The 26853-nt window shown below is 45.4% G+C and overlaps 1 protein-coding gene across 1 annotated transcript in view; it reads left to right on the top strand.

Annotated features, from left to right (window-relative positions):
- Positions 1-26853, top strand: part of USP12 (ubiquitin specific peptidase 12) — a 401704-nt gene that overhangs the window by 262589 nt on the left and 112262 nt on the right. Inside the window, exon 5 of the mRNA XM_078657114.1 lies at positions 11450-11526. Coding sequence (XP_078513240.1) covers positions 11450-11526 — 77 coding nt within the window. The remainder of the gene's footprint in view (positions 1-11449; positions 11527-26853) is intronic.

The following is a 26853-nucleotide window of genomic DNA, read 5'->3' as shown; positions in this document are numbered from 1 at the left end:
GCATAAACAAAGACTGTCTCACCCCCACTCTTCAAGGAAAATATATAGCAACTCCACACAGTCAAACTACACAAATCACACATACCTTTCATACCATCCTAAAGCAAACTAAAAGTTTAAAACACATGTGAATCGCCCACCACAGTACCAAAATTCATCAGGTCAACCTTTTTCTTAAGCTGTTCAATAAAATGCCATAATTTAGTAATATCATCAAAACCTGTAAATACATATAGCCCAGATGAAGGATACCCTGGGAAAATGCTCTGTGAACCAATCCATCAGCGGCTAGGGTCAGTTTGTGGTTGGTTGCTTGTGGCTTTTTGTAATTTATGAGGCAGTAGCACCCAGGCAGATTCCTCCCTTCGTTCTCCTGATCTACAACACGGACCCCCTTTCTTCATCCTTAGCTCAAGTTCTATTGTTTGCATTATCCTTGGCCCAGCACAGCTCTGTTCTAGGCACAGTTAAAGGTGATCTATCTGCCATCTCTGCATTTTTGCGGTTGCTGGACCAGCCCTCTCTCCTTAAGTCACCCATTGTGGCTAGGTTCCTTAAAGGCCTGCAACTTGTTTCCCCAACGCCATTCATAATGCCTCAGTGGGACCTCAGTTTGGTTCTCACTTTTGTCATGTGTTCTAAATTCGAGCCTCTGCACAGTTACCCTTTCAGGGTCTTGACTTTAAAAACTGCCTTCTTAGTTGCCATAACTTCGGCCAAGAGGGTCCGCAAATTTCAGGCACCCCCTGGTCACACCAGGACAAGCATGTTCTCAGGACACGTGCCTCCTTCCTTCCGAAGGTTGTGATTCCATTCCATGTAGGCCAGAACATCACCCTGCCCACTTTCTTTACTCCACCCCCATCCCTCCAAAGAGGAGTAGAGACTCCACGGTCTGGATTCGAAAGAAGCGTTGTTCTACCTTGACTGCACAAGAGAATTTCGGGTGGATGATCAACTCTTTGTGGGCTGTGGGGGACCAAAAGAACCGAATGCAGTACAGAAGAGAACTATCTCGTTATGGATTGTCCTGTGTGCATTACGATCTGCTATGCATTTGCCAAGAAGCAGCCCCCAAGTCTGCGGTCTCCCTCTGCCAGAGCCAGGGCTGCAATCACTGCGTTGGCGAGCTGCGTCCCTGTCCTGGGCATCTGGCCAGTAGCTTCGTGGGCCTCACTGCACAGTTCAACAACCACTACTGCCTGGACAGTCAGGTCTGTCGTGACTATCACTTTGTCCATTCGTTCCTAATATAATTGGTTCTGCAGTTTCACCTCCGGGGAGGTATCTAGTCTAAGGTAAGGAATTTGCGGCTAGAAGTCTCTATCAGATGAACAAGTTACTTCCCTTCGGTAATGCCTTATGTGGTAGAAACTATTTAGCCGCAGTTCCTTTCCCAACCCTCCCATCCTCCCCGCTCTGCGGAACAATTACGGTGTAGAGAAGAGCATTTCAAGGTTCTTATTTGTCACACCAGTGGTCAGGGCTCATCGCGGCTCTCCGCTCTTGTCGTGGAAAGTTGTGAAAGTAACTGAGGTCAGCACGCTGAGTTGTAGTCTAAATAGGGACAATGCATATCCCTTCCGGTGCAGTCGACACCATGCAGAGCTGAAATACGCCGCCTACCGGCAAGCTGGGGTACTGCTCAAAATATTTCCTGATCCAGTCTGGCACCTGGGGATAATTCTAAGGTAAGGAATCAGCGACACAATAGTCTCTACCAGCTAGGGTGTTACCGAAGGTAAGTAGACTTGTTCTTTGACCACACAAGCATGCCTCAAGCTTTCTTTCTTATGTCTTCCCCCAGCAAGCAGTTCCCTGGCGTAATCTGCCACCTTGTATAATAATTTCATTTTTTCTGTGCTTTGATGATGCTGTGCACACCGCATTAAGGAACAGCATTTTGTGTTTTTCCATTGTCCCCTGCAGTTGTCTCTCTAGCTCTTCTACAGTTCTTCTCTATACGAGTTCTTTCTAGTTTCAATATCTACCTCCAATGAGTATCACAAGGATTTCTCCTTTGCATTCCTTTCCCTATTAAACTCTGAATCAAATGACCTCTTATTACAGTTATTTTATTCAGAATAGTGTTCTGAGGATACTTTTAGCCTCTCCATGGTCTGGTGAGTAAGGGTGTCATAAGTCTAGTTGTCATTCTGTATGTTTACTGTGGAGGCATGAAGGGGAACATGCGCTCCGTCTCCATGGGCTAATGGTAAGATGTACCTCTTGCTAGAAATGTTGCTCTGTGTAGGTGAATAGGTTCTAGTAGTGGAAAACATTGTTGATTCTGTTGTAGGGTTTGTAAGCCCCAGAACAGAAGGAAAAGGGACTGTTTCCAAATCATTTACTCTTCTCCATATATTATGTAATTCCATGACATACAAACCCACCTACTATCATTTAGGCTGAGGTTTACGACTATTTCAATGTGGATCTGTTATTCTAGTCCTCTCCATCCATTGAAATTGCCCCTATTTTTATTAAAAGCATTCCCACCGTGTGTAGCATAGTGGTCTGTAAGCCCAGTGAAATATAGACTGGCTTAAAGTAATTGTTTGCCTTACCACGTTTTCAGTGCTACCACATAACTCTCCCTGGGGTTGACTCAGGTTTTTTTCTGAATGGAGGTTTGAGGATATTTTCAACCATAATTGTTGCCCCCTTCGCTCAAGATGAGTATTTTGAATGATAAAGTAATGTATACTTTCCATGAACATTGAAGTACAGTACACTACGGTGAAATTCCATGAAAGTGAGCCCTATGGAGAAAAATTATTTCTGCCCTGTGCTTGGGTAACAATCTCTAAACCTAACCCTCTCTTGATTCTGTTACCCCCCCTGTTAGAAATGGGATTTCTGGTTGGCTAAGGCTTGCGCCAAAGCCAGGCAGAAACCACCACTCTAGTCAGGTTAAGGGAGTTACACGCTGAAGATAACCCCTGCTCACCCCCTTGGTAGCTTGGCACGAGCAGTCAGGCTTATCCCAGAGGCAATGTGTAAAGCGTTTGTGCAACACACTCACACAGCAGCAATACACTAGGCACACCACAAAAGAAACTCCACACACAGTTATATAAAAAATAGCCTTTGTATTATCATAAACACATTAGAATCATAATCGCACAATCTACACTGTGCCAACTGGCACTAGGCAATATTCACAGGGGAATATATACACATGACAGGGCCAATCGGGTCACTGACAGAACCACGAGGATTACACAAATCACAAGTAGCAAATAATGCAAGCAGTAACTACTGGTACCATAATGACCTAAGCATTATCACTAGGCACCATCCTAAAATATCATACTATGACATTAGGCATAAGCAGTAGGCATAAAACACATTAGGCCCTAAACGTCATTAGCATAAACATATCACGCAATAGGCCTTACCAGCATAAACACATTATGCATAAACCTCCTAAACACATTATGTCATAGGCATCACATTAGGGCCTACCACATAAAACTGACCCCCAGGCCAACTGGCCTTCTCTAGGGCCCAAATGCCCTCTGTCCAAAATGTCAGGGGTGTGCTGCCAATACAGCAAAATCCCACAAGTGCGCAATTGTGCTGGGGCAGGGCAGGAGTGTTCCTAACTCCTCTCTCATCACAAAGAACAAAAATGCCCCCCAAAGACATAGTGGCGCTGTCACGATGTGCCTGCTGGGTCCCCACTGGGACTGTGTCAGCAAATGGCCTAAACGGAGCAGCTGCCCCTAACTGCGGTGCAGCTGTAAAAATGACTGTAGGTACTGGCACTCACTGTGCCTCGTGAGCCCCACTGAGACTCTCTCCAACAAAGATGCCAACCGTTGCAGCTGCCCACTGTCTGGTCGGGGCAGCCCTGGCATCACCCTGGGCACCGTGGCGCTCCTTGAGCCCCACTCCGTAACTCTGGATATTAAATGACCCCCATGTTCGAGCGGCCCGCTGTCCTGCGGGACCGCACAGGGAAGAATAGGCACTGGCACCAACTGCGGAATGTACTGGAGGACCAGGGGATGCGTCTCACCCCCTCCTTTATCAGCAACCCCAAGCCCCACTCACCAGGCTCTTCTCCTGCTAAGAACTACTGGGAAGGCAGGCCCCACTCACGGAGTCTGCTGGGCAGGCACTCCTCTTCCTCAGGACTCCTCCAGCGTCTCTCCTCCTCGCGTTACCGGTGACATGCAGGCGGGGTAGGCTTCCGCCCGAATTTCCTCTTCGAGGCCAGTGCAGCAACACACGGGGCTCTCCCTTTACCACAGGAGCCCCACTAATTAGCTGCAGCCCCTCCTCCCTTCCGGCGGCTATCCCCGGCCACGGGAGCGAGGGGGCAGAAATGGAGCCTGCTAGGCTCTCGCTCTTGCCAACAGACCCCGCCCACAGTAAGGAGGACGCGCCTGGCTTCCAGGTTGGTGTAATGCGGGGTGGGCATCCACTAGACTCAAGGTAGACGCGGGGTGGGCACCCGCATTTTAAAAGCGCATAAGAGCGGGGTGGGCTCCCGCTGGAGAGCACATAAGCGGGGTGGGCACCCGCGAGTAACCATCAAGCGTGGGGTGGGCACCCGCCTAAAAATTCATAAAAGTGGCAATGCGGAGTGGGCACCCACCGATCACAGGCACATCAAGCGGGTGGACACCCGCTCCTATGCAACTCGGGGGAATTATGCACCTCAGGGAATCCCTACGTCAGTTCCCATCAAGCTTTGTGGGAACTGACGCCACACGCCAAATTCAAAGGACTTGGCGCGGTCTACGAGAGGAAAGCGACTGTACAAGAGCAGTTTGTCCAACTGGCCATATGGAGTGAAGTATCTACAGGCATCCCCGAAATATAGCTAAGGTCTCCTTGGCACCGGCATTCTCTCAACAACAGGGAACACGTGATCAAGTCCCACTGGTACACATTAACATCTGCATGTTTCTGAAGCAGCTGATCTGCTCTGCAGAGTGAATGAGTCTTACGGTCCTGATGAGAACCCATTAAACAGTTGGGTTTTAAACACGTCGACCTATTATTACCCTGGCCAAATAAACCATGTTATGCAATTGAGTCATTGATGCAATTATTTAGTTGTTGGTTGTAGGAAATGGTGTTTGTTTATATTCTCTTCTACAATCTACTTTGAGTTCATCTTATTGATTTGGTTGTTTGAGTCAGGGAATGTGAGTGTAGTCCACCAGATCTGGGGTTACGTAAAATGAATTTAGCCTGTTCTGGTGTGGTGTTTGGATGTTATGAATGTTGGAGAAGGATGTTTGATTGACCATGTGTGAGGTATGTCTGAAAGTTTGCATTGACTGTATGGTGGTGTCTTGGTGAGCTTGTGTTGAAATGCAGTTTTGTGTACATAGTTTTGCCTCTCTTCTGTACTTTTCATTGATGTACATGTAGAAAAATATTGTTGATAATATAACTTATGAATGATTTATTGAATAAATAATTGAAGATGTAGTAATAACTACGGTCATCATGTTTCATTCATAGGTCCTGGTCATTAAAAAAGTGTTTGAGTTTTGCTCAGTACTGGCAATTGTTTCGTTATGTTGTTATATTGACTCAGCCTTACTAAGTTGAGTCAAGGCCCTTTGGTGTTTCTTGCTTGAAACACATTTCAGCATCTATAAGTGCTAGGGTGGAAATGCTCAGTGGCAACACCTAGCAGAGCACGAATAGCAGTTCTACATCATTTTTAAGCAATGGGGAGAACCCTGGTGTGATCTTTTTGCTGCAACCGAGAACACGCAATGTCTGCATTTTTGCACACTCAACTTACCAAGAAGACTCTCTTTCAGAGACGCATTCCACCTATAGTGTAGCTTGGGACTTCTATATGCCTTTCCATCTCTATCCCTCTTGACTCAAGATCTGAAGAAGAACAAGGTCAATTTGGTTCTTAGTATTTTGATGTGCACCCCATTTGAGGCATTGCACAACTGTCCACTACGTGTCTTGACCCTCGAATGTTTTTTCTGGTTGCTCTCATCAGCTCGTCTCATGAGTGAGCTGCAGGCAATCTCTGTCTAGCCACCTTTTATGACCTTCTTCCCAGAAAAGCAGCTGTTGAAACTTTGAGCTGCATTCATGCCGAAGGTAGTAACATCTTTCCACGTTGGGCAGGCTATGACTCTTCTTACTTTTTGTGCCCAGCTCCACCCCTCAAAAAAGTACGAGAGAATTAATTATTTGGACACTTCAAGAGTCCTCAGTTTCTACATTGATTGTACCAAAAACTTTTGGTGGGCTTCCTCAGGGGTAAAGAAGTGCAATGCAGTGCAGAAAAGAACGATATCTGGGTGCAATGTCGAGGTGGAAAATCTACTATAGCTAAGAAGCAGCTGCCTGACGTTTTGAGGGCTCGTTCAACGCGAGGCAAGGCTGCTACTACTGTGCTGGCATATAGAGTGACTGTCCTAAATATCTTTCAGGCTGTTACATTGGCATCAGTGCATATATTCAGAAGCACTGCTGCCTTGACATTCTAATCCGTCAGTTGGGCATTTTGCCTGTTTGGTCAGGCAGGACTTTATGGTGGTTTTTTTGTTTTTTTTTAATTTTTTTATTTTCAAAAACCTTTATTGAACATTAAGGTATGTTACAGATTTCAACAAAGATCATAGCATCCAGTACATTTATAAATATGATTGACACTGTTAGAGGTATTTTAACCGGTGCGTCGCCCAGCTCGTTGTATCAGAAGCCAAAGTGATAACGTTGTGTGGAAGTACATTTTCAAGCTCTAGGGGTTAGTCTAGTCAGGGTCATTCTCCGTGATCAGTGGCTCAGTGGTGTGAGAGTTGTCAGTATGTTCATCAGGATTCGCCAAACGTTGAAGGTAATAAATGAGGTCCCCATATATCAGGAGGTCTATTTGCCACAGGAATCAAGTCTCAGAATTCCCCAAGGAGCGACTGGCAGTGGGCAGCATATTAGCCATCCAGTGTTTGGTTAGCAGCGCTGGCGTGTGGCCCCAATGAATTGGCGCCTGGCAAGTACTAGTAGCATGGCAGTGAGTTTGCGGTTTGGGTCTGAAATGTCTTTGACATGTCCCAGCAGGTACAGGACGGGTCGGGAACTATGCGCTCCATAGTAATGTTGCTATTTGCAGAGCACACCTCCACCAAAAATCTGGAGACCTTGGGGCACAGCCACACCAGGTGCACGAAGTAGGCACCAGGGGATGAGCAGCGCGTACATCTGTCATTATCTAGTAACCCCATCTTATGTAGTGAGGCAGGTGTGCGGTAAAGTCGGTGAAGATATTTGAAATGAATGAGCCGTAGTTAATAATTTGGGGATAGGCACTTGGTTTGGCTGCAACATTATTGCCACTGCCCGGGAGAGATGCCATTATCTAAGTCCATGTCCCATGCATTATGAGCGCGCTCCCTGTCCCTGGGGGAGGCCGTCAGTGCGAGCACATATAATCTTGTGACTAGTTTGTGCGGGGAAGCGGAGGAGTGAATATATTCAAGCGCAGCAATAGGCTGGGGAGCGAGTGGGAAGGTCGGATGGATACTTTTACGTGTGGCCCTGATCTGATAATAAAGAAATTTATCGAGTGGTGTAGCGTCATCAAGAATAGTGAAGAAGTCATTAGGGTAGACGTCAGCGTTGGTGCAGACACCCAAGTCTGCGGCCCGACGTGCCATGCCAGCGGTCTGCAGCAGGGGGAATGAGGGGTTGTTGGCGAGCTGCATTGAGGGCGCGAAAAGTTCTTTGGTGCTAGTGAACCAACGAAGTCCGTCCCAGGCCCAACGCACGCATTCCACCGTGTCGACTTCACTCGCGTTTCACCCAGCTCCTCGCACAGCTGACTGGAAGCTGTCGCGGAGGGAGACACGCCCACCCTACAGGCCACGCCCCCTTCGACTCCTCCTCTCTAGATATGTGCAACCATAGGACGCGCAGCGGACGAGCGCAGCGGGCGCGCCGATTGCGCGCCGAAGGCGCGCTTAAGGCAAGCTCGTCTGCGCTCGTCCGCGCCCGGCCGGGCCCAAGGGCCACGTCCCCTGGTTCCCCCAGAGGCGACAGACTGGTATACAGCCGAGACCTTCTATGCCAGCTACGGCCACCTGTCTCTCCTAATTGCGCTATCCCGTTACACCCCTTGGAGATTCCTCGACGCTGTAAGTACTGCAATTCACACCTATGCATTCCAACCACCAAACCATCAGGCGAGTTAACGACCTACTCTGTTTCTCCTAAACTGTAGGTCCCTCGTAAAACACAGTCTAGAGATCTCACTAATACTAGAGGAATACGCCCCAGACGCCATGTTCCTGACTGAGACCTGGCTGAACCAAGACTCTCAGCCAGACTTAGCACAAGCTATCATTCCAGGGTACCAGATAGCACGCGCAGACCGACCTAAGGGCAGAGGTGGCGGCCTTGCAATCATACACAAAGAAAGCTTCATCTGTCGTCACTTATCGGAAGATATTGAGGACTGTGAAAACCTTTCTTTTGCCATCGAATTTTCTCCCAATGCCTGCTTCACCGGCATTCTCATCTACCGCCCTCCCGGTCCTATAGGACAATTTAATACTTCCTTGCTCTCTGTGACCTCTCAGTCGGTTGTCTCCCCGTCCAACTTCTCCCTACTTGGAGATTTTAATATCCACTTCGACAACCCACTAGACCTGCCGGCACAAGAGACCAAGTTAAGCCTGGCTGCATATCAACTCGAGCAACGAGTCCCATCGGCTACACATGAAAAAGGACATCTGCTGGACCCTATTTTCAGTAACTGTGACCAGCTTGAAGTGGGAAACATAACCAGACTCCCCTGGTCAGACCACTTTCTAATAGCTTTCAACTGGACCACAAGCAAACCTCTCTCCTCCTCATTCACCACTAGGAAAACCCGTAACTGGTCCAAACTCCCCATTGACAACTGGGTACAAGCTCTAGGCACCATGAGACCCTCCCTTTCCCAAGACCCAACTGCTAATAACAAAAAATATGAAGAATGGATAACCACCTCTCTGGACCAGGTCCTCCCAGAACACGCACCCAAATCTAAGAGACATAGTAAAACGGCTCCCTGGTACACAGAAGAGCTCAGGAACCACAAACGTCTCTGCAAAAAACAGGAGAGAAAGTGGCGCATCTCATACAATCCTGAAGATAAGGTCATGTATAGGGAACTGATCAGGAACTATAAACTGGCTATTAAATCTGCGCAAGCTGCCTTCTACAACCTTAAAATAACCACGGCAAAATCTAAACCCAAAGAAATCTACTACATAGTTAACTCCCTGATCAAACCCCCGCCCCCAGTCACAGATAACAATAACTCACTAACTAAATGCAATGATCTGGCGGAATTCTTTTTCCAAAAAATTAATAAAATCTATCTTTCCTTTCCCAATCCCCCCTCTGACTCCCCTGGTCAGAACCCGCACCTGACTTCAAATTCAACCAAGTGCCTAGAGTCTTTCCCCCTGATAACTTTGGAAACCGCACAGACACTGGCACAAAAAATAAAATCCGGCTCCCCGTGCGACCCCGCCCCCCCAGGCTCATTGAACCTTGCCAGCATTGCTATTCTCCCCACGCTCCTGGAGCTCATGAACTCCTCCATAATCAGTGGGACAGTCCCCCCAACATGGAAGAATGCTATGGTGCGGGCCCTGCTGAAAAAGCCTTCTCTAGACCCGGCTAACTCTAGTAATTATCGTCCGATCTCGTTACTCCCCTGGGCATCGAAAATTCTGGAGAAACATGTCAATACCACTCTGACAATGTTCTTTGAGGAAAACCATCTCCTCGACTCCTCCCAAACAGGCTTCCGTACCAAACATGGGACTGAGACGGCCTTGCTCGCTGTGACTGAGGAGGCAAGACGGCTCCTGGATCGAGGAGGATCAGTGGCAGTGATCCTCCTCGATCTAAGTGCCGCATTTGATACGGTGCATCACAAAATCTTGCTAACTCGTCTTGCCAACTTAGGAGTGACCGGAGATGCCCTGACATGGTTCAATTCTTTTCTGTCCAACAGAACCTTTCAGGTCTTCGATGGTACATCACGCTCATCCATTCGTCCCTTGGGATGTGGAGTTCCCCAGGGCTCATCCTTAAGCCCTACGCTCTTCAACGCTTACATGAGGCCACTGGCTGAGGTTGTCCGTCCGCATGGTGTAAAGATCATCTCCTATGCAGACGACACCCAGCTGGTGGTCTCCCTGGCAGAGAAGAGCGGCCTCCAGGCGCCACCAGACCTAGCGGCTTGTCTGGAGGATGTAAAGAAGTGGATGATGAGCTCCTGCCTAAAGTTGAATGACGATAAAACCGAGCTGATGATCCTGGGCACAGCCTCCCCCGTCTCCATAGAGCCGAGCTGGCCATCAAGCATGGGAGTGGCTCCACCTCCCAGAGACAGCATTAAAAGCTTAGGGGTCTGGCTCGACAAGTCTTTGAGCTTCAACACACAGGCCACTAAGATCTCAGCTACCTGTTTTGGCCTCCTCAGAGTGATCAAGAAAGTCCTTCCCCTCCTCTGCTTCGAGGCCAAACAGATAATTATACAGGGCCTTATCCAATCCCGTTTGGATTTTATTAACGCCCTATACCTGGGAGCCCCGGACTACACCCTACAGAAGCTCCAACGCACCCAAAACTGTGCTGCCAGAGCACTATTGGGCATCCCCCGGAGGACCTCAGTGAGAACCAGCTTGAGGACCCTGCACTGGTTACCTATCAGGGACAGAGTAAGATTCAAATCGCTCTGCATTGCTCACCAGACTTTCTGGGAAACGGGCCCAGACATTAATCGACCCCTGATTTCTCCCTATAGGCCGAATAAATCCCTCCGCTCTTCTACAGCATTCCTGGCTGAGATCCCCAGAACTCGCAGAGCTAGAGCGGGAGGACGCTCCTTCTCGTATAACGTTTCCAAACTCTGGAACTCACTCCCTCTGCAGCTAAGGAACAACCCCAACCTGACCACTTTTCGTAAACAGCTAAAAACCCTGCTGTTTAATGCCTAGCAAAATACCTCAAGAGGGCCCCATCTGTTTTCAGCGCCTGGACGCCTCAGGGCAACTGTAGCGCTTTATAAGTCACATTTTCATTTCATTTCATTTCGACTTTGTCGCAGGGAGTCCTTTGTGGTAAAAACAACACAGCCTGCAGTGGCCAAGGTGAGGCCAGGTCTGTCTTGACCGCCACGTGAGGCTGGAAAGGTGTTGGGTGGATCCAGAAGTGGAGAAAGCTAGCTTGGCCACACAATGCGTAGAGCCTAAAGTCGAGCGCTCCCATTCCGCTGCAGGCCAGCGGCAATGTCAGGAGTTCATAGGCGAGGCTGGCGTCCAGCCCAAATCAATGTGATGATGGCAGAGCCCTTTTTCAAAAACATTTTTTTTTGTTCTACTTAAAAAGAAAAGGATATATTTTGTTGACTGTAGTTTGTTTGACTAGGTGCTGTAACCATGATTATTTTATTCCATAGATAAGCAGCAAAGATGAAGATTTTTTAGATCTTTCAGTTGATGTGGAACAAAATACGTCAATTACTCACTGCTTGAGGTAAATGCTTTCTCAACGAAACTTATTTTTTATAATAGATTTGTTTTTAGCATGCTTTTATTAAAATACAAATACAATGTTATGTTTGTAGTGTTAAAAAAACGCTTTCATGTGTTGGTGTTCTGTTGAAACTATTCTGTGCATTCTGCTAACTTTGCAGCATTGGATCCGTCACAGATCTGCATGCTCAAACTGTTCCCCACCAAACTGAGAACCCATGCTAAACACTGTTTAAATATCAATATATTTATATGTATTAATTACTTAGTGTTGATAGCCACTGTGTAGTTAGGGTTCAGAAGATGTTTCCATTGAATTTATTTTTGATTTGCCGATTACTTTTAACCCCCTGGATAGATTTGCATGAAACTTGGCAATCTACTTACTCTGTTAGTTTTCAGCATCAAGTTTCACGAAGATCATTCCACTGGAAAAGAGTAAAGCGAATGTGAAAAAGCAGCAATATCCCATTTTATCTCCCATATGAGATGTTGCCGAAAGATGTAGCAAAACTGATTTCCACCAAACTTGACACGAAAGTAAAAATTTACCCAGAAAGCAAGCTTCTTTAGTTTGGTATAAATCCATGCATAGTTGAGATTAGTGTTTTAAAAAGTTGCCATCCGGGATTTAAAGGTTTAACAATTTTGTATATCTGTGTTGTTTTAACTCTTGAGTAATTTCTCATATATGTCAATTAGATATTGAACATTTTACAAATTGGGGTTGGCTGGGGGAGGACAGCATTTTTTTCTGCTATCCTGAAACTTGTGAGTTTGCCTAGACACATGAGTAAGCACTGTTGGGAGAAAAAAGAATTCCAGACGTATTGGAAGCCAACCCCAAAAGTGACAAACTCCAGGGCAGTTGTCAGGAGTACCCAGAATTATTATTTTTTAAAATCATACTCCACTTGTGAGTGCACCAGCTGACATCTTTTTGTGCCGGACTGATATGTTGCTTCAGACTTGTAAGTTTCAAGCAGTGTAAAATAAAACAAAGAAAAGCAAATCCAACAATAGCAAAGCCATCCACTAAAATTAATCTCTGGCGTTGCTTGGAAGGCAAGGAAGTTGGAGATACGGCCCAGACGCAGGCCGGTCTTGTGGCCGACCACGCTGCACGTTAATGAAAAATTATCAGCAAATTCTCAATATTTTTGGTGCCGGAATAGGATGTCTTTTTTTCAAGCGCTCAGGGTTCGCACCCTGTAGAGACTGTGAGAGTCCAGTGTCCATCACAGGCCTCCACATTAATTGTTTGCTTGTTTGGGGCATAATCACTTCACAGTCGTACTGGTCTTACCTTTGCATGAACCCCAAGGCCTTCAAGAAGAGGAAGGTAAAAGCTGTCCATGGCCAAAGCCTTTGATGATCGTAGAGGCAAATGCAGATCTCCCCTTGTCGAAAGTCGCTAGGTCTCCTCTTTTAGATCTCCCACAGAAAAGCAAAGTAAGCACAAAAAGAAAATCAGACATAGTGACTCTTCCATATCTCACCCCTCCAAATTCAAGTCACCTCTACACTATGCACCATGAAAACCTCTTCACGGAATATGACTCTTGCATGCCGTTAATATAGAGAACCCCAAATAACTTCTCATACCTTACTGTGGAAAAGGGGTACAGAAGGTCCACAGGAATCGGGATTTCAATTGAAGATTCTTTTTTTTTACAACAGAAGTCTGGAGAGTGGAGCCTCATTCTAGACATCAGGCAACTGATCAAAAGCATTAAAGAGTAGAGTTTCTGGATGTTTATCCTTCTTTACATTTTGCAGTACATAAATGGTGTGGGTTTCCTGTCATTCAGGCCCAATACATCTTCATCACTGCAAGTATCTCTGTTTTGTGGTAGATTGTCAACACTTCCAATTTAGAGCACTACCTTTTGTTCTCTGGTCAGTTGTTCACAAGGTTCGGCACCATGGTGATGGCTCATCTGTGATATCAGGGGATGTGTGTATTCCATTATCTGTATAACTGGTTTCTGGAGGTTTTGCAACCTACAAGAAATGGTGATTGATCCAATTTAGGAAAATTAGGTTAAGAGGACTTACATATACTGAGCATAGCAAGATCTTTACTCCCCATCAGTTATCACATGGTTCTTCAATCATACACATGTGGACCTATTTCTTAATGTCTGTTTTAATACACATTTCCTTAATAGCTTATCAATATCACAGGTATCATTCAATGCTTCCACAACACAAATTCTTTATACCATGTGGTGAAATCACAAAAAATTGTATCGCCAATCACAAGCCCAACCTAATTGATAAATATAAAAAGTCAAGGAATGCCTAATCAATAACATAAAAGAAAAAACAGAGTGGTTGTGGTATTTCATAACCTACCACATCAGAAAATGTGAAAAATCCCCTGGTGTGGATGCTATTAGGTGTCGTATAATCCAATATTTAAGGGTCCAGTCTTGTTTCTGAATCGCACCCAAGTACTCCAACTCCATGACTACATATGCCTAGTGCATACTAGAGGAGAACACTAACATGAAACCTGAACGAATGGTATGTGTTACAACATATAACCAACATACCAACATACTAACTTGGTTAAAATAATTGTCAAAAGGAATTACACAATTCCACTATGGAGGAACCCATTTTTATCTTCAGAAAAAACAAGAATATCAGAGACTTGGTAGTGTACTCATAAACAAAAACACATAGGATACCCAAGACATTGCGACAAATGATGGGATTCCCCCCCCCAGTGAGGGTCAGCACAAATGGGCATACTGTAGAGTCTGCCAACTAACTATCGCGGTACAAAAGGGGGTGGTGATGGACGGAGCATCTGAACCAATCAAACACTCACACCCAGTCAACAGATCTGGGTTTAATCCATCACTGTTCTTTAGCCCACTCCGCCACCCCAGTTCAGACAAGGCCATATGCAAATCAGTCTGACCCTGTGCCTCATGGGAACAGTTCAGCCGGAACTGCCAAGCCATGCCTTCCCTGGACCGGAAACAAGCTTCCTAGGACCGGTTTCTGGCATTCCAGCCGTCTTCAGCTAGGCTTGCTTGAATCCAGTGGCAAAGTGAGCAAGGGACTCACGTCTGAGCATACCCTGCCAACTTATGGCGAACAAAGCAGAACAAAAGGGGGTGGTGATGGACGGAGCATCTGAACCAATAAAACACTCACACCCAGTCAACAGATCTGGGTTTAATCCATCACCGTTCTTTAGCCCACTCTGCCACCCCAGTTCAGACATGGCCATATGCAAATCAGTCTGACCCTGTGCCTCATGGGAACAGTCCAGCCCGAACTGCCAAGCCATGCCTTCCCTGGACCGGAAACAAGCTTCCTAGGACCGTTTTCTGGCATTCCAGCCGTCTGCCACTGGATTCAAGCAAGCCTGGCTGAAAAGTGAGCAAGGGACTCACGTCTGAGCATACCCTGCCAACTTATGTACTATCGCGGGCACCGAAATAGTGTAAACTCAGTGCGTAAAAAAACCCCTTCAGATTCACTAATTGCAAAACTAAGAATGTGGTTTATTTCATTAAATGCCCCTGTGATTTGGCATAAGTTGGAAAAACATATCCGGAAGTAAAGAAATTTATGTGCGAATGCTACTTGTGCTTCTGACCACCCCCCTCCTCGACAAACCCAGTATATAGCAGAGGCATGCTCCCCGACGCCCACACATGCTATCCCTAAAGAACACACATGTATCTGCAGACACGCACGTATGATTTTATTATTTGTTTAGTCTGTTTATTTTTCCTTATTGATATTGCTTCCTTTTCTTGCTTTTTATTTTGTGTCTTATTTTGATTTTAATTTTTAGCAGTTGTTATAATGTTGAGAATATCGGATTATATACGAATTGTTCCATGCCTAATTCCGCGAGCCAATAGCGATGATTCGGACCTTTTGTTATAAAACTGTTTAAGGTTGCAGAACATTGGAGACACGAGTAATGGATTGAATCCCTGATGATACATTATTAAAGATCATAACGCATGGTTGCTATGGTTCAAAGACTATATGCTATCCACAGTCCATTCTGGAAAAAAAAGTAAAGAAATTTATAATCCAACACAAATTACGTATTCTCAATAGGCCAATCTGTGCTCCTTTGATACAACACTCGTTGAAAAAACCACACAGAGCCTGATGCCAGTAGCGAATTTGAAAACATGTCGCCCCAATAAATAGTGACACGGAATCAGCAATTTTAAGAGCTGATGCACGCCTAATATTAAAAATGCAAACAGTCGAACAGGGCCTGAATGAACCCTCTGAGGTCAGCAACATATGAATCATTTAGTGATGGTCTTCAACTTCAAAAAATTTTCTTTATAACTTGTGTGCCATTTTAAGTACACAATGACGGCGGTTTATGACTGACATTGTTTTTAACAGATCACACTTTCACAACTGACTTTGCTGCGGTTCAAATTTTAATTATTTTATGCAAAGAAAATCAAAATGAGGAATTGTAAAATAAAAAGGTTGTGGTAAAGTTGACAGTATAATCCTTGGCAAACATCTATGAATTGCCTAAGGTTGAAAAACGACACATCACATAAATCCTAATACAGAGGGCCACTAGGTGATGACCTAGTCAACCCGTGCTGAAAGAACCCAATCATGATGGGTCGTGTATCAAAGTAGCAGGTGCTCCCTTACTGAGGACGCTGTGAGCCAGTGCGAGGAGAGTGACTGACGCATCGGGTGGATGTGTTACGAGGGAGCAGACATATTGACGCTGATGACGCGAGGAGGATGGCGAACGATGCCTCTGCATGCCAGCCGGAGTGAGCGCGGTTGTCGGACCCCCTAGCAGGGCACAGTGACTGAAGCCTTTTGAGTGTGCGGGCATAATGATGCGGAGGACGCAGTATGAAAAAAAGGACGCTCTCGCATGCCGACTGTGGTAAGTACGACTCCACGATCAGTAGTACTTTTCAATAAAGTTTATTCCAGGCTGGGGTGAACGGCAACACCTTGACTGAGTCAGTCACAGTTCAGCCGTCCACTGACAAACAATCAACTGCCCGTTCCTCGCAATGGGGAGAATGCCAACATGACACATCTTCCCTTTTTATACGTTGACAAAGAACAGAAGGCAAAACTAGGCTAGGTGCCTAAACAGCAGTACAAAGATACTGAAGAATACAGTTCAAACATACAACGGAATAAAGAAATATATATAAATATAAAGAAATATAAACAATTATAAACAATGGTATGAACTACTACTACATCATCATCGCATTTACAGGTAAGTGAATTACAGGTAAGTGAACTCTGTTAATAATGCTTTTAAAAGCCATACAAATCAATGTATTAACCAACAATGTAATTGTTGAACTTGACGGGCAATTTTACATGTCTTCCCAAATGCGTAACTTTCGCTCCGGTAGTCTCATCCGATAACCCTCTGTGCAGCCAACGTCAATGGTGATTTACATACACATTTGAAGTCACAGCACTCCCCCTATGTACCATCGGTTTGTATCCCATCCCTTGACACTGAAGGGCACCCAACTCTATTCTCCCCATTGGAATTGGCCTCTGTACTCGTATTACCAGACATATTGTCATCCCAAATCAGCGAACTCAAAGGATGGTCACAGCCCCTCCTCCATGACAGTTTCTTATTGCATTTGGCCAGCATGCTAAAGTGACAAACCTTGCCATCTTCTAATTCAGCAGAACAAGCAAAGACCTTCACCACTCTCAGTGGTTCTGAAAAATGGCTACTGCCTTTCTTAACCATCATGCAAGACTTCACCCGCACCCATTCACCTTCACCTTCACATCAGGGTACTATTTTAGCACTCCTCTGCTTGTCATAGTACTCCTTGTACGTACTGTGGGCTTTCTCAAGATTAGTTTTGACAACCTCCGGTGACCATTTTAACTGCAATTCCTGAGACATCCATGCCGCATAGTGAAACAATCTCTACCCCTCAAAAGTTTATAAGTATTGTACCCAGTTACCGTGGGTGGGATATGATACTCCCACACCAACTTAAGTTAAAGCTTCCAATTCTCGCCAGCATTGATAGATGCCTGAATACCCCATGATAACTCTGTTGAACCTCTCAACAGCACCATTACAAGCAGGAAGATACACAGGAGTAACTTTCTCAGCAACAAATTGTGGGCCATTGTCGATCAAAAGTGACTTGGGGATGCCCTCTCTCAGAAATACAGTGCTCGAGGCATCTGAGCTGTAGATCATATGCTTTTGGGTCCGGATGTTTGCGCTTTGTTTTTCTTCAAAGAAGTCTTTCCAGTCACTAGGTAGGTGACTCCTCCTTTCGGCAAAAGTGCTCATGGGCATCGACTCCATTGTTAGATTGTTTTTATCCACAATGAGGTTTGGATGTGAATTGTTGCGCTCCGGTTCGGCACCGTTTCTTCGGGCCCCCTTCAACGCGCAATCCATTACCCTCGATGGTATTGTTAGCGATCACGTTTCCCATTCGCCGCGTATCGGTTGCTATCAAAAGCCTTAGATCAGAACATTCATGGAAGGCCGTTGGGCCTACCTGCGCCGGGATCGGTTGCAGCTGATGGAACGGACTCCATTCAAGTTATGTCCAGGGTGTCGCGCTAAGTTCCCACGCACCGATTTGCATAAAGTGTGCAACCTTTGCCTATCTCCGGAACACTGTGAGAAAGACTGCAACGCGCTTCGGTCGAAGAAAACTCTCCGTGATCTTCGGGTTCGAAGTCCCAAAATGTACCAGCAAAGCGGCTCTGCACTGTACCTCTCCGAAGAAGAGTCCGAATACGAAGAATCGCAAGCGCAGGAAACCGAAATGCAGGAAGAGCAATTCTCTGTATCCGATGCTGACTCTGATGTTGAAGACCTGACACAGAGACAAAGGATTGAGAGTAAAGGGACTTCGTTCCCGTACCATCTCCTTTGTAAGAAAAAGGCTCCGGTCCCCCCTCCGCCTTCGGGCCAAGGTCAGTTCAGAGAAAAGGTTTCAAGCACTCCGGCTCCGGGCTTGGCGCCGAAACATAAACAGCCTTCCGGCTCGGACTATACCCGTCTCCACGCCAGTGCCGACCCGAAACCTTCGGCGTTAAAACTGAAACACTTTCTGGTTACTGTGACACCATTGTAGAAACCGAAATCTTCGGAGCCGAAACCGACATCTAAAGAAAGTACAGCAAACAAAGAGCCCTGGATCGAAAATCCACTGGATCCGAAACAGGAGGAAATAGTGATTCATCCTGAAACTGGTTATATTCACGCCAAACTTCCTAAAAAAAAAAGGAAAATGGGCTTACCAGAAGACTATCACAATTCTTTTAAAAAAGAAAAATATGGCCACTAACCCTTCTCCTTATATTGCACCTTCTTCACCAATTCATAAAGAATTCCTTATTACACCTACACATTCCCCTACACCAACATCACCTGACCCGCAGGATACAGGAGATGGGGATATAGAGGACTATATACCACAGGATGCACCACAGGATCCCGACCCATGGGATAATTACAATGTCCCTCAAGATAATGATCCTGACATATCCATCCAGGCCTTCGCCTACATTGGCTACATTGAGCTCCTTAATAGGGCTGCACATTATCATGGAGTAAAGCTTCAAAAGGCGAGTTTAGAAGAGGATTTTTTGTTAGAGACACTAAGTTTGTCTTAAAGGGCCACACAAACATTACCAATGCTCAAACACACTGAGATAGCTTTAAAGACACTCCCAAGGCAGAGAAAAAATATAAAGCTGCACCTAATGACCCTGTGTATATCAAAGGTCAGTTATCCTTAGACTCCCTGGTCGTTTCCAATGCTCGTAAGAGAGCTAACTCCCAAATAAGAGATGCTCCTCCTCCTGATAAGGAATTCAAGTTATTAGATGCTTCGGGGAAAAGGGATAGCCTCACAAGCAGCTAACAATTGGCACATTGCCAATGCCAAGCATGATGGAGCTCATTATGATGAACTCGAAAAGCCCATTGAATTCCTTCCAGATGAGTATAAGACTAAAGCCAGTGACCTTATTCAAGAAGGTAAACTAATAATTCATACCTCTATCAGGTTAGATCAGGCAGATCCAGCAGCACGGGCAGCAAACACTAGTGTATTACTCCATAGACAGGCTTGGTTAAGGATTTCAGGGTTCAAGCATGAGGTACAAGCCTCTATTCTTAATCAACCTTTTGATAAAGAACATCTTTTTGGCCCAGCTGTAGATGTATCACTAGAAAAGATCAAAAAAGATACGAAAGTTGCTAAATCAATGGGAGCCTTGCAATCACCTTCTAACAGGGGGGTTCCTTTCGTCGCTCATTCTACAGGGGCGGCCCCAAAACTGTATCTACAGAGAATCCCTCCTCCTCCTACAAGGGCAACAATCAAGCGCCCTCTTCAAGAGTTTAGTTTAGAAAAGGTTATAGAGGAAGCAATTGCAAGGGAAGGGAAGCGACTTATTTCCCATACCCACCGATCAACGCCTCTCACAATTTCTACCCATTTGAAATACGATTACATCAGATAAATGGGTTCTACAAATTATCCAATCTGGTTATGCCTGGAGCTTACAAGCACTCCACTGAATATTCCTCCAAGGTCTCACCTCATGTCACAAGAACATCTCACCATTCTAAAGCAAGAGGTTCTTTCGTTGTTGCAAAAGGGGGCAATAGTACCAGTCCCTTTACAATATCAAGGAACCCTTTACTTCCTAATTCCCAAAAAGGACGGCTCTCTCAGGCCTGTATTGGACCTGAGAGAACTAAATCTGTACATTCAGTTTGACCACTTCCATATGGTCACGCTCCCAACAAGTGCTTCCTCTCCTTCAGCAAGGCGACTTTCTAGCCGCTCTAGATTTAAAGGAAGCTTAATTTCATATTCCAATACACCCTGCGCACCGCAAATACCTCAGGTTTATGGTAGCAGGCCATCATTATCAGTTCAGAGTCCTTCCCTTCGGAGTGACAACCGCTACCAGGGTTTTCACAAAATGTTAGGCAGTGGTCTCAGCCCACCTTAGAAGACAACAAGTTTACGTCTTCCCATACTTGGACGACTGGCTCGTAAAGGCCAGTTCGCACAACAGCTGTCTGCGCCACAAACAGAAAACTGTGCAACTCCTTCACCAACTAGGATTTACAGTAAACCAGACCAAATCCCATCTCCAACCATCCATGTCTCAAGACTATCTAGGAGCTACTTTAGACACACAAAGAGCTCTAGCATACCCAACTCCAGCCAGATTCAGGAACATTCAAAACCTACTGTCTGAGTTCCAGCCTTAACACTCCCTACCAGCTCGAGTTTTCATCCGATTACTGGGAATGATGGCATCTTGCATTTTCATAGTTCCCCACGCAATAATTCAGATGCATCCTCTACAGGAATGCTTAGCACGTCAGTGGAACCAGGCTCAAGGTCAGTTATCAGATCTAGTGTTGGTAGACGGTCGCACCCATCGCTCTCTGCAGTGGTGGAACACACAAGACCTTTTAAAAGGGTGACCCTTCAGCGATCCAGTTCCACAGATAGTACTGACAGCAGACTCATCACTGACAGGTTGGGGAGCACATCTCCAAATCCACACAATCCAAGGTAAGTGGAGCTCCCAACAAAAACAGCTACATATAAATCATCTAGAACTACTCGTGATTTTTCTGGTGTTCAAAGCATTTCAAATTCAACTAGTACGCAAGACTATACTAATTCGTACAGACAACATGATAGCCATGTACTACATTCAAAAACAGGGGGGATACACTCTCTCCAACTGTCCCACCTAGCACAGGACATCTGGAGATGGGCCGTTCGCCACAAAATCTATCTCCTAGCAGAACATCTCCCAGGAGTGAACAATCAGATGGCAGATCTGCTAAGTCGGCAGACACAGAAGATCCTCGAATGGGAACTGCATCCTCAAGTTCTCCTCCCATTCTTTCAAATGTGGGGCTTCCCAAACATAGACCTGTTTGCCACTCATCTAAACGCAAAATGCCCAAACTTCGCGTCCAGGTATCCACACCCATTGTCCAAAGGCAATGCACTATGGATGAACTGGTCAGGGATATTTGCTTACGCTTTTCCGCCTCTCCCACTCATTCCATGAGTGGTTCGGAAACTCAAACAAGCGTCCCTGACACTAATCCTAGTTGCTCCCCCATGGGCACGTCATCCATGGTTCTCAACTCTATTGGAACTCTTGGTAGTTCCGCATCAAAAACAACTTCTTACACCCATTCTCCTCGCACAGAGCCATGTAGACATAAGACACTCAGACCCCGGTCAGCTCAATCTGGCGATCTGGCACCTGAAGTCCTAGCCCTTGGCTATCTTAATCTACCGCCAGACTGTGTGAACATTATCAAAGAAGCTAGATGTCCTACCACAAGAGCCTGCTATGCAGCAAAGTGGGAGTGGTTTGTGATTTACTGTAATAACAACCACATCAACCCACTGGATGCTTCTGTTCAAAACATTATATGCTATTTGTTACATCTACAACGTTCCAATTTAGCATACACGTCCATACGTTTACATCTAGCTGCTTTAGCCACATATCTTCAAAATAGACATCTATCTCTTTTTAGAGTACCTGTCATTAAAGCGTTTATGGAGGGACTCAAGAGTCATTCCACCGAGACGTCCACCTGCTCCAGAGTGGAATCTCAACTTTGTTCTCACCAGATTAATAGGTCCATCCTTTGAGCCATTGCACAGATGTAAACTGCAATTTCTCACATGGAAAGTGTCTTTCCTAGTGGCAATTACATCACTCAGAAGAGTGGGTGAACTTCAGGCATTAACCATAGAAGAACCTTTTTTACAAATGCATCAAAACAAAGTAGTTCTTCGGACCAATCCTAAATTTCTTCCTAAAGTCATTTCGGCTTTTCATATCAATCAATCTGTTGAGTTGCCTATGTTCTTTCCTCAACCAGATTCAGTAGAAGAACGTGCACTACACACATTAGATGTGAAAAGAGCGTTGCTCTATTACATTGAAAGGACAAAACCATTCTGTAACACAAACCAGTTGTTTGTCTCCTTTGCTCCACCACACAGGGGCAATCCTATATCAAAATCAGGTATTGCAAGGTGGATAGTCAAGTGCATTCAAATATGCTCTGCAAAGGCTAAACGGACATTACCAGTTCCCCCTCGAGCACACACTACACGCAAACTGGGGGCTTCTATGTCATTCCTAGGAAATATACCCATAGATGATATGCAAAGCTGCAACATGGTTAACACCTCACACATTCACAAAACATTATTCTGTGGATGTATTGGCAGCACAGCAAGCTAGAGTAGGCCAAGCAGTTTTATGTACACTATTTCAGACTACTGCAACAGCTACAGGTTAGCCACCGCTTTGGGAGATAACTGCTATGTAGTCTATGCAAAAGCAAATGATCCACAGCTCATATGCCTCGAATGGAAAATGTTACTTATCCAGTATTGGGGCATCTTTCATAGATTCACATGCTTAGAATCATCCCCGCCGACGAGATGGGAGTCTTGCGGTACACTAAAAACATATACATTATAGTTATGATAACATTACACAGTAGGCTACTATGGACAGCAAAGTCACTACATTAGCCTAGCTTAGTCCTTTTGCAAACAGAAACAAACTAGGAACACAGCCAATCAGTTTGCAGCACCCTCTTAGAACCTTTCACAGCGAAGCAAACCCTCAGATTTTCGTAGCACAAGTGACAGTAAGTATACCATAATGATAAGGTAAGCCTCTCCGGGGAGGAGGGTGGGTCGCTTGTGAATCTATGAAAGAAACCAATACTGGATAACTGAAGTTACAGGTAAGTAAGTCGTTTTCTTATCCAGTATTGGGGTATCTTTCATAGATTCACATGCTTAGAATCGGAATAGCTAGCAGTAAACCATACTTAGATGAATATTGGACGGTGGGTATCATAGGAAAACATAATAGAAACCATGTAAAACTAATACAATAATAGTCATATTTCCACTATGATAAAGGGCAATTCATAAACATATGCACTAAATAATTAAATACATTAGTCCTTTTGCAAAAAGAACCCAACTTGGAACACAGCCAATCAGGCTGCAGCACCCTCTTAAAACCTTCCACAGAGAGGCAAACCCTCACGCACCTCGTGTGACAGGGAGCCTCCCTGGGCTGTGCTCAGTTGTTTCCTGAACTTTGGCTTATTTGCGAGAAATTATGTCTGATTCTTAAAAGAAAAGCTTGTTCTTGCCTTGTTCTTCATGTGGGAAGAAGAGATTGCACTTTGAGGATCCACATAAAGAATGTATTTACTGCCTTTACCCAGCTCACAAGGTCAAGGATTGTAGGATCTGTAGAACATTTCCTGCCAAGACCTTTAAGGACAGAGAAGGAAGACTTTTGGTTTGGCTGGAGAAGTTGAAGGCTTCATCTGACATGGTATCTGGAGATGAAGGCAGTGTGAGTCCTCGGGCTTCCAACCCTTTGGCCAAGAAAAGGGATAGATCTGGAGATCCACCTGAGAGACAGAGCAAGACCCTGAAGAAATCTCCATCCGAGACTGGTCACTCTTCCTCAAAAAAAGAGAAGTCCTCTTTCTCTTCTGAGGTAAAATCTGGATAACAGGTAAAAGTTTCTCTGAAAACTGCCTCAAAATCCCTTTCTGAGCTTCCATCGAAAATTGCTCCGTTGACGATGAAATCTCCTCAGAGGGTGAGTGATTCGTTCGCGTCGTCGAAGAAAATCCCATAGTCGACGGCGCAGATGGCGAGTATTTAATCGCCGTCTACGATGCCTACTTCGTCGTAGACGTCTATCCTGTCGACGATGCCACCGCCTTTGACGTCGTTTCATCTTTCGTCGAGGAGTACACCGTCAACGATGTTACAGATTCCGACGATGATAGTTCTCTCGCCGACGAGCCCATCGTCGACAAGGACAACAACCTCGACGTCGACGACAACATCGTCGACGATGGTTTTTCCGTCGACTACCTCAATGATTTCTCGCTGTCCATGAAGATTTCATCAACGCTGAAGCGTAAAAGGCCTACATCTCTGCAAATTACGCCAGTTTTGACCTCTAAAATGGAATCTTCAAGACAATTCTATTAGGATGTGTCACATATCTCACCTTTACCTCCTAGCCACTATCTGGGGGATTCAGATGATGAATGCCCTTTTGGTCCAGCACATTACCCTTCAAAGCTCCGAATAAAATATCAAGAAGATGAAAATGAGGAGGAATACTGTGAACCCAGCGAATCTTTAAGAGGCCATCAGGAATATTTTCAACAAGAACCTATGGTTCAAATGCCTGCTGCTTTGATGCAAGATCTCACGGCAATGTTGACAGACTATAATACACGCTTTCCACTGATACAGGTTCTGGAACAAAGCCCTGCGCCTACAGCTTTGCAGGCTCCTGCTGCCCCTGCCTCAGTACCTCAAGTAACTCTGCCTACTCATTTCCTTCAGGATGATGATGGTGACACGGTGGCTGAAGAGGGAGAATTACCAAACTCACCAACGACTGTGGATGAATGGGATGAATATTTAATTCCAACGCCAGCCTCGCCAGTCCCCCAATCTGTTGACTCCCCTCCTGAAGATATAGGAGGTTTTCATGCTATCATGGGAAAGGGCAGCAACTAGATTCCATCTGCCAATACCGGTACAAAAAACTGAGTGTTTTCTTTATGATTTTAAAGATCAGAGCAAAAAATCGGTTAGTTCAATTCCGATTATAGATCATATTTGGGAAGAAGGGGCAAAGATAATCAAGACTCCCTTCTCAATTCTGGCGATTCTCCCTAGAATCAACAAGAAATATAAGGCGCCAGATGATGTTCCTGCCTGCCTTTCTGGGCACCCTAGACCAGATTCCGTCACCTCACAGGCAGCCCAACGGAAATCTCGAAATCCATCTGTCCCAATAACGGCTCCACCAGACAAGGATGGTAGGCGCCTTGACAACATTGGTAAACGCTTTACCACCATGGCGGGCGCTACAGTTCGTGCCACAAATTCTTTAACGATTTTGGGCAGATATGACTGGCAAATATGGTCGGATATTTCACCTTATCTTGAGTATCTGCCTGAAGATAAAAAGCAGGAAGCAAGAAAAATACTTCTGGAGGACGAAAGGGCTGCTTCAGAGATTATCGATATCTCTATGGATAGGGCTTCTTTGGGTTTTCGCTAACTTGCTGTAGCAGCGACCCTTAGAAGTCAGGGTTGGTTGAAGTATACGAACTTTCGCCCAGAGGTCCAAACAAAAATCCTGGATATGCCCTTTGATGGAGACCTGTTGTTTGGCAAACACATAGATGATGCATTGCAGGAAGTCAAAAAGGATACAGATACGGTTGGGACATTGGGTACCTTGCAGTACAGAAAAACGCCGTTTCGGGGAGCAAGAGGCAGAGGCTCATATTCCTTTTGTGGAGGATATCAAAAATACCAACAACAAGGTGGGCAAGGTAGATATGGATACCATCAGCAGCAACAACAGCAGTCCTATAGGAATCCCCCAGCGGCTGCTTACAGACAACAAGGCAGAAGACGCCAACCTCAAGGCAGAGACTCTGCTAGAAAACAGTGATAATATTGTAACACCTGCACCAGATATGCCATAAGTATACAGAATTCCAAATATATCCAAGCGTATCAAAAATTGGGAGAAAATAACCACAGACAAGTGGGTTTTGGATACAATCAAATTTGGTCACACTCTGGAGTTTATCAACCCCCTCCTCATCCACCTCTGAAGAAAAACCCACTGCTTCTTGCTCTGCTCAGAAAGGAGGTAAAAACCATGCTTTCGAAGGGAGCGATAGAAAAGGTGCCTCGCTCTCAAGTGGGGAAGGGATTTTATTCTCGCTTTTTTCTCGTTAGAAAAAGTCTGGGGAATGGAGACCAATCTTGGATCTAAGAAAACTGAACAAATACCTTCAGAAGAAGTCCTTCCGCACGGTGAAACTCCAGGAAATCCTTCAGCTTTTGGATCATGTGGACTTCATGACAACGTTGGATCTCCAGGATGTGTAATTCCACATCCCAATCACCGCAAATTCCTGAGATTTACTGTGGCAGGTGTACATTTCCAATTCAAAGTCCTCCCATTTGGCCTACGCTCAGCTCCAAGAGTCTTTACCAAATTCCTAGCTCCAGTAGCAGCTCATCTCAGACTGCAGGGCATCCAATTATTCCCGTATTTGGACGATTGACTAATAAAGGCTCCTTCTTTTCATGAGGCTTCTCATGCAACAGCAAAATGCCTGCAGGTTTTTTGCTCTCTAGGACTATCTCTGAATGTCCAAAAGTCAGTCCTCTATCCTTCCCAA

The sequence above is a fragment of the Lissotriton helveticus genome, chromosome 8 (assembly GCF_964261635.1).
Source record: "Lissotriton helveticus chromosome 8, aLisHel1.1, whole genome shotgun sequence".
In the NCBI taxonomy this organism is placed as follows: domain Eukaryota; kingdom Metazoa; phylum Chordata; class Amphibia; order Caudata; family Salamandridae; genus Lissotriton; species Lissotriton helveticus.
Note: the sequence above shows the minus strand (reverse complement) of the source record. Positions and strands in the feature narration are given on the sequence as shown.